Source organism: Colletotrichum fructicola (assembly GCF_000319635.2).
Source record: "Colletotrichum fructicola Nara gc5 chromosome Unknown KSG_Nara_v1_contig03, whole genome shotgun sequence".
Taxonomy (NCBI): Eukaryota; Fungi; Ascomycota; class Sordariomycetes; order Glomerellales; family Glomerellaceae; genus Colletotrichum; species Colletotrichum fructicola.
In genome coordinates this window covers 1,044,883-1,059,072 of record NW_027094053.1, presented here as the reverse complement: position 1 = coordinate 1,059,072, position 14,190 = coordinate 1,044,883, and the positions used below count along the sequence as shown (strand labels likewise).

The window sequence follows — 14,190 nt, the reverse complement described above, 5'->3', positions numbered from 1 at the left end:
TACTAGCGACTTGTTTCGAGACATGGAACATTCCGTACCATTCGATACATGGGCCATAATGGCAAAATATTCCACCCGATGTTAATGGGCCCAAAAAGCAAAAGAAATCATCAACTCATGCGTGGGATCTAACCACTGAATCTCCCCGAGGTGGGCTCGAACCACCAACCTCCAGATTAACAGTCTGACGCGCTAGCCAATTGTGCCATCGGGGATGTTGAGATGTTGTGTCTGATTTGACTTGGCGGGCTGAGGGAATTTTGGGAATATGGAGCTCACGATGTGGACCTGGCGGTGTCGGGTGGATGCAAACGCGGCAGATGGACCCAGTTGAATAATCTCAGCCCCATTTCCATATAGTTATCAGTATTTCTTTTCTTAGATATGAGAGAAGACATAACGTATATTGAATACACCTTCCATACTTATTCTCTTTCATCTCGAAGAGCTTCTCACTTGCACACGCATCAGGCGTGATAGAAGGAGTTGTTGTCTGAGGCTATTCCGGGTTGTGGGCGAGTTCCTTCAAGAGTGGGGCATTCATCCGGGTAGGTTGTGTGAAAGTTTACATCAAAGTTTTCTCTTATTCTCTTATTCACCAGTCATTTGACAGCTCAAAATGATTGGAGCTTTTGAACATCGAGCATGCATCAGGTCTGGGATTGGAAATTCAAATTGAGTCACAAAATACCCTAACAGAGCAATAAGCCAATGTATTCATTACTTGATCTTTTGCACTGCACTCGAGACGATAGAAAACATCCATTGCAACTGCGACTACCTAGCCCAGACTAACATAAGAATCATGATTTCCATAGGAAAAGTAAGCTTACGGCCTCCGTCGCCTGAACTTGACCCTCAACATTCACAGGTCAAAATTCTGGTGTACCAAATCCTCGCTCATGGCCCACAGCTTTTTCGCATTTTCGCCATCAAGTGCATACTGTCGAGGCGTTCCGACCTGGCAGTTCTGAATATATGAGCCGCTATGAGCCGCAAGCTCGGGATCCAGCGCGGCCGCCAATATAGACGAGCACCCTTGAGTCGCGGTCTTAAATGGCATGTCGATCGCGAAAGGCAATCCGGTGTTCTTTCGCGAGATCTCGTCGCCCTTATCGAGCTCTGTCATGGAAACATGATTAAAGAGACCAGTGCCTCCAATGCTTCCGGGGTGGACTGACCTTGTGTTAGGCGGTCCCTGCTTTCTCGCAGTTTGAGATTGGGTAGGTTTTACTCACCGGACAGGGATATAATTCCGCGATCTTCCAATCTGCGAGCCAACTCGACACTGAACAAGATGTTTGCGGTCTTGGATTGTCCGTAGCCACTCCATCCGTGGTAGTCTTTGCCCTTGTTGAAGGTCGGGTCGCTCCACCACACATCGGAGAGCTGATGTCCGTGGCTCGAGACGTTAATGATGCGGGCATCATCACCAGCAGCAAGAATCTTAGGCATCAGCAAGTTCGTGAGCAGGAAGTGTCCGATATGGTTGGCACTGAATTGCAACTCGTTCCCCTCGGCATCGGTCGTGAACTCCTTGACGTACATGATACCGGCGCAGTTGATCAAAACGTCAATCTTGGAGGTCTTGGAGTCTGCGAGGATGTTTGCAGCTGCAGCTCGAACGCTGTTCTGGTCGGTGAGCTCAACAGCAATGAAGGTGGCACGGATAGACGGATCGATGGCGGCGATCTCCTTGATGACAGGCGCCACCTTGGCTTCGGAGCGACCAGCAAGGATGAATGCCGCGGGCGACGCCTTGGCAAGAGAAGTGGCCATATAGGCACCCAACCCGTTGGCGCTAGCACCAGTGATGAGAAATGTGCGGCCTTTGACATTGGAAGCGAAGGTTGAGACAACTTCTTCCGCGGTAGTGTCGAAGCCGAAGGAGGCCATTCTGAGAGGTGTTTCAGATCTCTGTTGAGATTGATACCTTGTAAAAATGGATTGGAACGACAATAAGGTTTTGAACCGGGAAAAACTTTGGTTTCTGGGAGAGATACTGGATATGATGTGATGAGAGTGCTAGATATCTTCATGTTGGTTTGCGGACTGGAAAGTCCCCTTCTTTTATAGACATTTCGTCTCATTTTCAACAGTGTTACTTTATCCCAAGATGCCGAGCTCAAATGTTCCAAGTAGCAAGTGCTGCGTATAACAATCCGTTTTTGAACTAGCTTAACTTTGAGGCACGCAGATGAGCCTCTTCTGGGCTGCAGAAGCGAAGTTGTGCCAGCGATGTACCGTGGAGAACCCGACATACCCTAATTTGTTCATGCGCATCAAGGTAATTGTCGTAAACCCGAGTATTTGCTAAGCTCCGCGATACGGCAGGCAACAGCATTTGCAGAAAAGCCTTCTCTCAAGACTAGTACAATTCTTATCACTAAAGTATTATGGGAAAATGGTTGAATGGCTATTCGCCGCCTCGTAGTAAAAAGCCCACTAAGTCCGCTCTGGGGCAGGATGCATCATGCAACCCGCGTCAAACACGCTCTCTCGGGCTTAGTGCTGATGGTGCATGGTGGGACGGATGCAAGTATTGATAATACATCCCACATGTCTCATTGGGCCGTCATATTCCCTCGATTTAAGCGGGATAACCATGTGATTAATCATTGAGGTAGCACGAAAAACTCGGAAGAACATCTTCTAGGTATTTGAGCGCCGAGACTCGTCTCCAAACTTAGGTTGGTAAGCATCGTCGCGCGTTAAACAGCGGGGAGATTGACTAACCCTTAAACCTAACAGCGTTGAACCCCTTCGCGACTTCACTTGCGTTCTTAGAGTACTCAGCAAGTAAATTGATACTGGTGTACTATCCTAAACGCTCGTCGCAAGCATTACGCGACGTGCTTATGCGACCTGAGTATGCACGCGCCCAAGACGTCGTCACGACGAAGGCAGCACCACATACGCAGTCGAACTGGGTGCGGTGCCTGCAAAAAGAGACATGTCCGATGCGATGAGAAGCAACCGACATGGTAAGTTGCATGGGTACTTCTCTGACTTTCTCCCATTCTACCATACCGAATCCATGTAGCTACTATGATCTTGCTCATTTGGGCCGTGTAGACGTGCCGTGCATGGGAATCAGATGATATTGCCAAGACAGCCATTAAGACCCTTGCCCCTTTAGATCAGATATACGCCGAGTGCATGAGAATCGGATGACCTTGCCCAGTGTTGCCAGGCCTATAAGCCGCTTGCAAAGATGGCCACGTGGAGGATCTTTTTCATAGCGAGCAAAAACGAGCGAATCTTCTCTGACCTTTCTGACAGCACAAAATGTCTGGTTACTGGCACGTCGTGCGCCTACCCCCCTCTCGAGCGATGGATAAGCGAAAACGGTGATGGTAGCATTTTGAACGGGTCTCGTCCCAACTTTATAGGGAGGGGTGGACGGAATGCCGTCTGGCAGCTTCCCAAAGACCCCAGGACCGTGGACCCATTTGATAGCATGCCGCTATACATGTCGTCCAAGTCCCATGAGCTGTTCCGATACTGTGAGTCTAGTTGCCTCCTGTACCATGGAGGAGGTCTCCATACTTTGCAAGCCTGATCGAGCCTGACGTCCGCCTTCCGGTTAGTCCTGGACGTCAACTCCCCGAAAGATGGAGATACCTTCAAGCAAAAACAGACGTAAGTCAAATGTTTTCCTTTCCGCTCGATTACTTCGACCTTTTTGGCTAATAAATACTAAGTTGCAGCGTCGGCAAGGTGGCCAGCAATCCAGATTCTTTTCATGGTATTTTGTTACTAGCCGGTCTGCATTACTACTGGAATAACGGCAACTTCGGAAAATTTGCTTCGACATACTACATGCACAAGATCAATTGGATTCGTTCCATCAACTCGTATCTTGGAGGGGCTGACCATAATGACCCCAGCAAGTTCAGGACTTACCTGAACATCGTGGGCACCATCGCTCTCATAGAGGTAAGGCTACAAAGCTCGTCCTCTAGTCGAGGTCTTCTGAGGATCTTCAGTCACATATAACTAACAAATTGATCTTATTTGGTGATATATAGATGAGTATGGGCGATTACGACGCAGCGCGAGCCCACCTCATTGGTCTATCTATACTCAAGGACCGGTTTCATGCTCTCCAACAGAAAAGCTTGACCAATTTGAGTGTGGCTGATTCACCATCTGTATTTGCGAGCTCCACAGATGACACTGTTCAACTCTATCTGGCCCTTGTCACATGCGACGTGATTGCGGGGACTTCGAACTTGCTTCAGCCTCCTTTTCCGCAAGAAGTGACTAGACGACAGCAGCCCAATGTTCCTACAGAGATAGAGCAAAGAATGCCTGACGGCCGACTGGCCTTGTGGCTGGTCACCTATTTTCTCATGGCAAGCTATGATATTTCTAGCGAAAACTTTGACCTCACTGATCTGTTGGATTACTTGCGCTTGGTGACCACCGCACATGGCGGTTGCTATACCTCGACGTCCTCCCCTGTTGTGCCCACCCCTGAGAGCCAGACGGACACACGGACACCCCAAACTCCCTCGCCTTTTCACACCAAAATCCCTTGGGGTAGCACTGTCGCTGCCGGAGGTGCCTACATACACTGCATAATTGGCCTACCATGGACGTACGGGCCCAGCACTGGGGGTGGCCCCTTATGCTACATGATTCCCGCTATCCAGCAGGATGTCGCTGCAGCCGAAACCGCTATGGCAGGGTCACGGATCAACATCAACGACTGCACAGAAGGGACTCGGCTCGGTCAGGCGCTGTGGCTATGGAAGGTCGTCGTCGGCGCTTGCACCATTGCGAGCGCTCAGAAGGCGGGCCTCCCGGCTCCGGAACCTGGGGGTCCGGGCAGCGAGCCATACCACCAGGACGTCATTCTCAGAGCGTATCGTGAGTACAGCCCGCTCTGTGACGATGACGACGAGTTGTATGCCATGCTAGCGGAGTGGTGGGCCAGAAGACTGAGGCGATGGAGTAGGGCGACAGGGGTTACTGAATGGAACACCGCGAGAAACGTGTTGGCGCTGGTGGCATGGCCGGAAATGGGTCCGGGTGAGAGGCTGGCTCAGAGGATATGGGAGAATGCAGTCAACAAGCGGGTGACATCTTAAGGAAGGTACTTGACTCCAGAGTATGACTTGTCCGGCGAGACGAAAAGACGATTGCATATTTGGGGCAATTGATAGGATCCAATCTCATATACAGTATCGACTTGTCTACTTTGGCATTCCTTTGGTACGGACCGTCTAGTAACTCTAGAATATCGTCGAAACGATCTTTGTAAGGTTTCAATAGCAAGTTCATCCTGAGTTTGTTGTTCTTCCATATGTTTTGACTAGGTAATGTTATATGTCAGTTGTCTGTTGAGTTAACTGACAAAGTGTCTTTAGCATGGCGGTAGACCAATACCTATGATGACTTGCAAGAAAATAACACAGTTGGCAGTATGTAAGTAACTTCGCACACGAAGGCTTCAATATTCAAACGTTCTTGAGCATGATCAGTTGCGCATCAGCATCGATCCGATAGAAGAACAGCTACACAAACACAGTAGACCGAAATACTTTTACAGTAACAGCAAATGTTGAAGTGGGAGGCCACAGTCTCATTCAACTGCTAGGATAACTTCATGTGTGTTGTCTGACAGGTTGGGATGATGTGCATATTCGTACTAGGAAACCGGGCTGGCAATCTGCAAGGCCCTAGTTTCCCACAACGTTGCGGAGTCAAAAGCCCCGCAAGACAACTTGGGCTGGGTTGAGTCATGGCCCATGTCACCGGACCGAGCCTGGGTCACTCCCCGTGCAATGTCTCTGATGTCTCCAGGGGTTGTCCTTGCGATCCGATTTCTAGCTCGATGACGATCCGGCCAATCATACGTACCCTGTCTCTGCTGATCGCGATCTATTCCTCAGCAGTCATCACTGAATTCATGGCAGCGAAGCTTTACGGTGAGAGTTCTGTGTATTGGATGGCTATTATACGATTGCAAGCAGTCCAGTACCGGAGTGGCAACCGACGTACTCGAAGTGCTGCTGCTCCGGCTTCAACACCAACACTTCGTGGAACAGACGAAGCGAAACATTGTTCTCCAACTTCTTGGCATATTGCAAGAAGCCTCCGAAGATCTTCAGATGTGTCGGGTGTTCCTTCGCCCAGGCCTCGAGGGATGCAAGATCGTCGAAGAAGGCCAATCCGAAAGTGCGGTCCTTGTCGGCCTTACCCGTCGCGGGGTCTACGAGGTCCATGAATCGGCAACTGTGGCAGCCGACCTCAGCGCCTTGGTCGCGAAGGAAGTTCATGCCCTCGATGAGCACGGGGTGCATCGTTGACAGGTACAGCTCCCGCTCTTCGGGCAATGTTCCAGACCAATCCTGGCCGGATCGGATGACGGCGAGGTTCTTCTTGCCAGAAACCTGGACTCTTCGAGGCTTGGGGACTCCGTTGCCATTTGTCGTTCCATTCGTGGCACGCTCGACCTTCTCTCCAACAAGCTCGTCGTTCTGAGCTGCTGCCATTCTATCGCGCATGCTGCCCCAGTATACGTGCTCCTTGATAGGCCCGATCACACGTTCGCGCATGTGTGCCGCTCCCTCGGGGATCTCGTTGTTGGAGAAGACCGTCTCGAAACGGTCCATCGTGGGGAGGAACATCTCGAGGAACCAGCCGTGGCGCTCGGCTTGGGCATCAAGCTCGTCCCACCATGTCTTGAAGCCGGAGTCGACAGACCACTTCTCGTATGCCGCCTTGCTGGGCCAGTAAGCCAGGTGGGCAATGTTGTAGTATCCGTGGGTATCGGTGACGGCAGCCCACTCCGCGAACTGTGGACGAGACTCGGGCTCGACGGCCTTGGAGGTGGTGAACTGCGTCAACCGTGCGACGGCATCGCCATCTGCCTTATCTTCGGAAGCATACTGGGCGCCGATGACAGCAAAGACGAGGTCTTTTGTGGCTTTGGGGAAGCCGGCGCTGTAGGCTGGGAAAGGAGGTTGCCAGTCTGTAGGTGTCTTGGCGGGGATCTTTCGGGGGCACTGAAGGTGCTCTGCGATGGCGGAGACGAGCATCTTGTAATACGTGATATGGGATTGGTGGCGGGTAATGATGAATCCTGCCGGGTCAGAAAGGAGCTCGGGGGCCTAAGCTTTTAAGCTACATGGAGGTACAAGGACCAAGGCGACAACTCAAGACCAGGTCCCTCGTCAAGAGTTGGCTAATATTCCTCGGTCGAACAGGATGGCAGAATCCACGCGCGTGCCGCCATCTCTGCAGCTCTGCAGTTGCAGGGATCTTAGACAAAGCATGGACAAACATGGACCGACAAACATGGAGGCAAGCATCGCACGTTTGGGCAGGGGACTTACCAATGTTGGACATATCCTTGCCCGTTGGATCGGGACCTTACTTCCTACTTTGAAGTAGTCTCGAACAGTGGCTGAATCCTGTGATGAAATACTCGGAACATCCGTCCAGTTTCCGTCTCCTTTTGTGACCGTAATGAGTGTCTTATCTCGAGCAAACGGCTTTCCAAGAAGCCGTTGGGCGCTATTCTTTAGCGTACGCGTGGATGATAAGACATACCGGACTCTGGGGTTGGGTTCCGCGGGCACTGACGGTAGGCTAGAAAAGTGGCTTGCGGGATGACAGCTCCGCACCGGTAAGCCATAACAACAGACTGGGAGATGCTTCAGCCCTCACCAGATGACAGACGCATAAAACCACACAGACTGCGCGTCATGTCTTGGGCAGCACCCGAAAAGGGACCTCGCAGGGATGAGGGACCGGTGCGCAGCCGACTAATGTTCCACCAGACACACAAAACCCCACCACCCAAGTGGGCAGCAGGACGCCTTTCCCAGTCTCTGCAGCCTCGGGTTCTGGGACAAACTCGCTGATCTATATTGCAGACCTGACACTAGTACCGCGGAAAGGCTCCTTCGCGATTCAGGCACCATATGGCCATTGGCCTCCCCCTTTCAAAGCGGGTTGTCGGAATGCAACTCAAGGCGTCAAATGGCACCACGCGTAGTCAATCTGCACCCCTGGTTGAAGAACATTTCTGATTTCGGCAGTCTAGGCGGACAAGGCTGCCAGGTCCGTGACTCGATTTGGGGTTGAGGAGAATTTTGTATAATTCATGCTTGGGCCCCGACAAGCTTTGCAGTGAAAGAAAAAGGGAGGCCGGCCACATAAGAGCGAAGAGGGGGCAAACTTGCGGACGAGAAACCACCGCAACTGCATAGCCTATCCTCACCCCACCACCACCACCATTCCACCATGGCGACACCGTTCCAGGTCGAGGCTTGGACCGAGTATGCCATCGGCTTGCTCGTGCTCCTCGTTCGCATTGTCTACAGGTCGACTATTGTCGGGACCAATTGGGAGGGCGATGACTATTTTGCACTGATTGCAGTGTTCTTCTGGACGGTATGCGGAGGGTCCCTGGCCGCATCGGGCTTTGAAGAGAGGTTGAAACTGACTTTTGGGTTCAGGGAGAATTGGTGATGCTAGAGTTGATCGGTGAGAACACTCTCGCTTCCCCTTGACAGTTGCTGTCTAGTCTGAACTCTAACAATCGTTTCGTCCAGGACAATATGGCAGCATCACTGGAATGACCGATGAGATCGCCTTGACGCTCTCCGACAAGCAAATCGAAAGAATAGTCGTTGGTTCCAAATGCCTGCTGGCAGGATGGATTCTATACGTTACCCTCATCTGGTGCTTGAAGGCGTGCATGCTCTTCTTGTACCGAAGACTCACGTAAGAGAATCTCGCTCAAGGTTGCAACTTTGCGATGGACTCTTTCATTAATACGGTTGCTACAGGCTGAACTTGACGCAAAGACGGATGGTTTACATCACTGCTTGCACCTGCGTTGTTCTCTATATCGTCACCATCATCGTGATCTTGACGAGATGCCAGCCGTTCCATGCGAATTGGCAGGTGTATCCCTACCCAGGTGGTGCGTTTTGACCCCTTTCTCGTTGCTTGACATGTCTGATTTGTGTTTTTGCTCTAGACGCTTGCGCACTGAACATTCCGAACTACATTGCTCTTGCAATCACGAACGTCACGTAGGTCCACCAAGAGAAGTGATTTCACGACTGAGCAAAACTAACAGCCCATCTTAGAACGGACATGATGATTTTGTATATTCCATTGCCACTATTGTGGTCTGTTCAAATGCCAATGGCGCGGTAAGTTTTTTTCGCTGCAAAATCCTCCGTCAAATGCAGTTCACTGACCAAACTAGCAAAATCATCTGCTCCCTCTGGCTCTGCACTGGTGTCTTCATCATCATTGCCACGCTGCTTCGCTGCATTCTTTGCCTGCAGGATGCACAGTCCATCAACCTGGGCACCATCTGGTCAATCAGAGAAACAGTAAGTGTGGCCCACGCACCTCACGCAATCTCCCCCAGCCCCCCTTTCCCGCACCCCGGCAAACTCTGTATGCGCGTCGAACTAACCCGTTTTCCACCCTGGCAGTTCGTCGGCATCCTAGCTGTCAACGCCCCAGTCTTGGGTCCCTGGATCGCCAAAAACGCCTCAGCGGTGCGCTCCCGCACCTCCAAGAACCGCTCGAAGACGGGCGGCCAGGAGTCCGCCAACCACATCGTCACGATTGGCGCGAAGGAGAGCACCCACCGCCTGGACCGCCTTACAAAAGACGGCCGCCGGGGTCTGGGGTGGACTGAAATTGACAACGACAGCGAGGAGCGCATCATGAAGACGCAGAACGATGTCGCTGTCTCGGCGAAGCGTTCGGACGAGGAGCTCAACCGTGAGGTCAGTCCCAACGGTATCCATGTCAAGACGACCTTCCAAGTTTCTGGATGAGACGACCGGAGAGGACACGGAGGAAAAGAATACCCCAACGCGTTGTAACACGATGTAAACTGTGTAATGTAAAATAGATGATTGGATACGCATGGAAGTTAGTTAGTTAGCTCAACGGGTCTGCTGTCACCGTCGTGGCAGAGCGACCCAAAATCACGCCAGCTAGGCTGTTGGCTCATAATACTAGTTCATATATGACATCGCAACGGTGCATTAGTTCGGTTTGGAGATGATGAGTGTATCTCGTTTGGATATTGTTCTTCCGCGCTGCCTCGAAACCTGGAGTTGCAATCATGTAATTACCGCATAACAAAAAGCCTTCCGCGAGTCAAGATATTCACGTGTAGGATCTCTGAACCAGCAGATGCCAGAAATCCATGGACCTTTCCGTACCACGCGGAGGACTCCATACCATCGCAATTGGGGCCGATGGAGATGATACCGGACATGGAAGTGAAACCATGCCGGTCATCACTCGATGCTGCAAGAGAGAAGAGACAAGATAGGAAAGCGAGAACTGAGAACCACACCGAAAGAGAATGCGATGGAGCGACGACGTGGTCGGCAGATACGCTATATCCACCGGTGGGACTGCGGAGGGGTCCACTCCGCAGGTCCGCAACACTTCTCATTGGCTGAGACTCAACAACACCTCGTCCTTGTACGATCACATCACAGGCTTCACTTGGTTCTTGCGCTTCACGTTGGGCATCAGGGTACTGTTCACGAGTAATTCCCCTTGTCGATATCGAATTTTCAGTGTTCAGCTCTCCGATGGTTGAAGGCGCGTCTTGCAGTTTTCGGAAGTCTATTGAATCGCACCTAGCTCGATAAGCGGGCCAGAATCCTGCTTTTGCTCCCTTTTGGAAGGATTTGAGACATGGCTGGAGTCAGTACCATCCGTTGGGACATCTTGGTTCTCCTACATATGTGTGCTGATGCCCTCTTACCAAGCACTCAGGGGCCGTTGGCGCTCTATCCGCGATTTGGCCAAGCGCGAGGCTCTAGCAACTCGGGCATCCACGTCCTCGGATTCAGGGACCAAGAACACTCTTCGGAAACGTCGATCTTTGTCGGCGCTATGCGTTCGGACTTGCGCCAGCGGAATTTGACCGTTCTTCGAGAGACTATCTATGGAGCTTTTGCATATGCAGTTACCAACGGGGCCTCCCGTGGCTAGGCCTCAACGCGTTGAGAATGGGGAGTTGGGAGACGCAGCGGTGATCAGCAATGAGCGGTCAGAGAATCGAAATGTTGGACAACAGAAAGAAAAGCCTCGATGTCGAAATCTGACGAATCATCACGCCCAGAGTGCGCACCGGCCGCTTTCAACAATGCCCAACGACCCATGGACACATATCGAAGACGCCCGATCACGGATGAGTGGCCGTCGACTGCGTGCGAACTCGTGAAGCCGATGGAGAAATGGAGGTCAGGGGTCAGAAAGAGGCTGGATATGCCCAAAAGAAGAAGACTGGATACATGATTGGCGGACGAAGTTGTCTGGTTGGGACACTGGCTCAACTAAAGTTCAGAGTTGTTGGAGAACGGCCGACTGAACAGCCCGAGGTAAGTGAAAACATCGTGACGTGGACACACAACTACGTGACCGACTCTCGCCAAAGCCAGTGAAGTTGTAGGGTCTGTGATCTCGCTTGTAAAGGACACAATCATTTTCTTCTCCTTCTCAGGCTGAGGAATGCGAGATTCATATTCCCACGGACAGCCGATATGACCGTCTCCAGGCTGTCCCATCGCCTTCCACATGATGCCACCGCGAATCGTCACAATTTCTCCAAGTGCCGCGTCGATGATCTTCTTGCTGGCTTAAAACGCTGTTGATCACTTGTAATGACTATCGATTTGCTATGCCCGCGCTCATTTATGCACTGGCAGCATGCCGCAGTTGACGGGGTAAAGGAAACGGCGATTGAAAGCTGCAGGCTTCATAGCTTCCCGCCATTTGGTCGAAGATATCGGCGACGAAACGGATGATTTTGAGCCTCAGGTAAAGCTCCAGAAAGAGCGTTGGCGATATTCTGATCCCTCCGTCTCTCTTCTGCCTGCCGGCCCTTCCATCTTCAACGTTCAGCCGCATCTTCAGCCGTGAACTTCATCAAGCTCGATTCCTGCTGAGCTTTCTGTACACGCTTCATTTCTTACTGTGCTTGAGGTCTTATGATTAAAGAGTTCTTACCAAATGATTTGCATTCATAAGAAGTAGCATGGACTTCACATTAATCACAAATGCTGTTTGGAAATAGTTTGCTTCATGGCTTCGGAATATGGCCAGTCGCTAAGTCTTGTATACCGCCTCCGGAATAGTAGACAATGGGGACCAAACAAACCATTGGCGCAATGACAAAGCTTTCTGAGACATTGAAACGGTCTCGATTGGACACGACTTGATGCGAATCTCCGGACACTAAGATCACCTGGGGTCTCATTCAAAGACGAGATGAAACATGGCGAGGCAACAACGTCTTCGTACGATCAAATGAAGCGGTGGAGAGAGACAGCAGTTACCGAGTCTAGCAGTCTGCATTCTGAAACGGGGACCTGAAGTCGTCAGCGTGGTCGGGATGAGTCAATTGTGATAGGTGTTGTTGCCAGCAATGGTTCAAGCTGTTTACGTCACGAAGCACAGAAAACATCTTTGGTTTGATTGGAACCAATCGAGAACACTCGTTGAATTATAACTATATTAACAAGGTTCTCGTAAACGAGTGTAGGGGTTTCAAGCCTCCGGTGCCGGGGGAGTAGCCGGAGCTGCAGGTGGGGCCGCTTCCGGTGCCGGTGCCGGGGCAGGAGCTGCGGGTTGGGCGGCAGGCTCGGCAGGGGCGGGCTGAGCAGCCGGCTGTCCCTCAGCTGGTGGCGTGGCAGGTGCGGCTTGCTGTCCGTTACCCTTGCCTTTGCCTTGTCTTTGAGCACCCCCGGGGCTAATGTTGATACCTAAGATTCATCATCAGTTGGCGCTTCTCAAGGTTGAAGGCGAGGGTAGATCATACCTGACTTTCCGCCAACAGAGGTGCTGCCATCGCTGCCTTTGGTGATGCCAAGATTGCCGCCAACTAAGTTGATGATGTTAGTCGTAAGTCAAGCCAGGACGGTTGAAGCATTCCTACCATTCTGGACCTGGCCGTCGGCTCCAACGGTGATGCCGGCATTGTCCTTAAACTGCTCCGACTCTTGAACTGCCTTCGGCTGGCCACCTTCGCCAGCAGGCTTCGCCGCCTCGCCGCCCGGTGCGGGTGGAGCCTGTCCCTCACCGGCAGGTTTCGCCGGTTCACCGGCCTGTCCGGGCTGCTGAGCTTGTCCCTCACCAGCCGGCGGAGCGGCCCCGGTCCCAGCGCCGTTGCCCTTGCCCTTCCGCTGTGCCTCCTTCGCAGCCTCCTGTTGCTTGGCCGCCTCGCCAGGATTCGAACCGAGGCCCTGTTCAGCCTTTGCCGCCTCGCCTGGGTTAGCTCCTGGTCCACCCTCTCCCTTGCCCTTTCCTTTGCCCTTCCCTTCGCCGCCGGCCGCACCTCCAGCTGCGCCTCCAGCCGCACCTCCAGCGTTGGCGGTACCGTTCTTCTTTCCATTGGCCGCGTTCAGGAAGGCATCGAGGGCGCTGTTACCAGTGCTGCCTGCATTTTTCTTGCCGCCGAGCTGGACTCCTCCGACAGAGAGACCGCCGTTTCCACCGCCGTTGGCCGTCTGATTTGCCGCCGCTCCGCCCTGGCCATTGCCCTTTCCTTTGCCACCGCCGCCGAGCTGAAGACCTCCTGCCCCGCCGATGTTGATCCCTCCGCCCGAGAAACTGATTTGCCTCTTGGTGACTGAAGGCTTGTCGACGCTTGGTCTTACAAGAGCAGCTGCACGGCCGGCAACGCTACCCTATCAGAAGGATGAAGTGTTAGTTGGAATAGGACAGACATAGGTGATGATCTTGGTAGTGTGTAGCACATGGTAGTAACTCACACCAAACATCTTCAACTGGCTTTCTTGGCGATCATCGCAAAGCCCCCCCTCGCCAAGTGCCAAGAGGGCAATAGCAACAAAAGGTGAGAAACGCATTATTGCCGGGACGAATGAGATCCCAGAAGTGACTGTAAGTTCAAGAAGGGCCGCCCAGCAGCAAAGAAGTGAAACGTCAAAGAAGAAATTGAAAGAAAGATAAAATAAAATAAAACTAACTGCAAAATCGAGCGACGAAGCCTCAAGCTTCAGTACCGCCAATAAAAGAATGAGAGACGAGAAGAGGTAAGTTGACGGGGCCGACAGACGAGATGAAGTGATGAACAGTCCGGGGAAAAAAAGAGGGAACCGGCGTGTTAGTCCCACATATTACTCGGGGAACGGCATATAGAATCAGATGTCGTCAGAAAAG

General features: G+C 52.0%; 5 protein-coding genes across 5 annotated transcripts; 2 read left to right on the top strand and 3 right to left on the bottom strand.

The window, feature by feature from the left end:
• Nucleotides 1–865: 865 nt before the first annotated feature.
• CGGC5_v005086 (Short-chain dehydrogenase TIC 32) lies at nt 866–1,896 on the bottom strand (the record flags this gene model as incomplete). Its single annotated transcript, XM_032031870.1, has 2 exons — nt 866–1,176; nt 1,239–1,896. 2 exons carry the CDS (start codon nt 1,894–1,896, stop codon nt 866–868), a joined length of 969 nt encoding a protein of 322 aa, XP_031893549.1.
• A 1,318-nt stretch (nt 1,897–3,214) lies between these two features.
• On the top strand, nt 3,215–5,096 carry CGGC5_v005085 (uncharacterized protein; the record flags this gene model as incomplete). The annotated part of the gene is made up of 4 exons (XM_032031858.2): nt 3,215–3,506; nt 3,591–3,642; nt 3,711–3,939; nt 4,032–5,096. 4 exons carry the CDS (start codon nt 3,215–3,217, stop codon nt 5,094–5,096), a joined length of 1,638 nt encoding a protein of 545 aa, XP_031893101.2.
• An 867-nt stretch (nt 5,097–5,963) lies between these two features.
• On the bottom strand, nt 5,964–7,049 carry oxd-3 (Phenylacetaldoxime dehydratase; the record flags this gene model as incomplete). The annotated part of the gene is made up of 1 exon (XM_032031846.1): nt 5,964–7,049. The coding sequence occupies one exon, from the start codon at nt 7,047–7,049 to the stop codon at nt 5,964–5,966; it is 1,086 nt and encodes a 361-aa protein (XP_031893099.1).
• Nucleotides 7,050–8,259: 1,210 nt separating this feature from the next.
• On the top strand, nt 8,260–9,821 carry CGGC5_v005083 (uncharacterized protein; the record flags this gene model as incomplete). Its single annotated transcript, XM_032031835.1, has 8 exons — nt 8,260–8,409; nt 8,475–8,502; nt 8,571–8,742; nt 8,808–8,944; nt 9,002–9,056; nt 9,114–9,179; nt 9,236–9,365; nt 9,471–9,821. The coding sequence occupies 8 exons, from the start codon at nt 8,260–8,262 to the stop codon at nt 9,819–9,821; spliced, it is 1,089 nt and encodes a 362-aa protein (XP_031893109.1).
• Nucleotides 9,822–12,558: 2,737 nt separating this feature from the next.
• CGGC5_v005082 (uncharacterized protein) lies at nt 12,559–13,790 on the bottom strand (the record flags this gene model as incomplete). Its single annotated transcript, XM_032031824.2, has 4 exons — nt 12,559–12,773; nt 12,830–12,892; nt 12,947–13,697; nt 13,782–13,790. 4 exons carry the CDS (start codon nt 13,788–13,790, stop codon nt 12,559–12,561), a joined length of 1,038 nt encoding a protein of 345 aa, XP_031893108.2.
• Nucleotides 13,791–14,190: the final 400 nt, after the last annotated feature.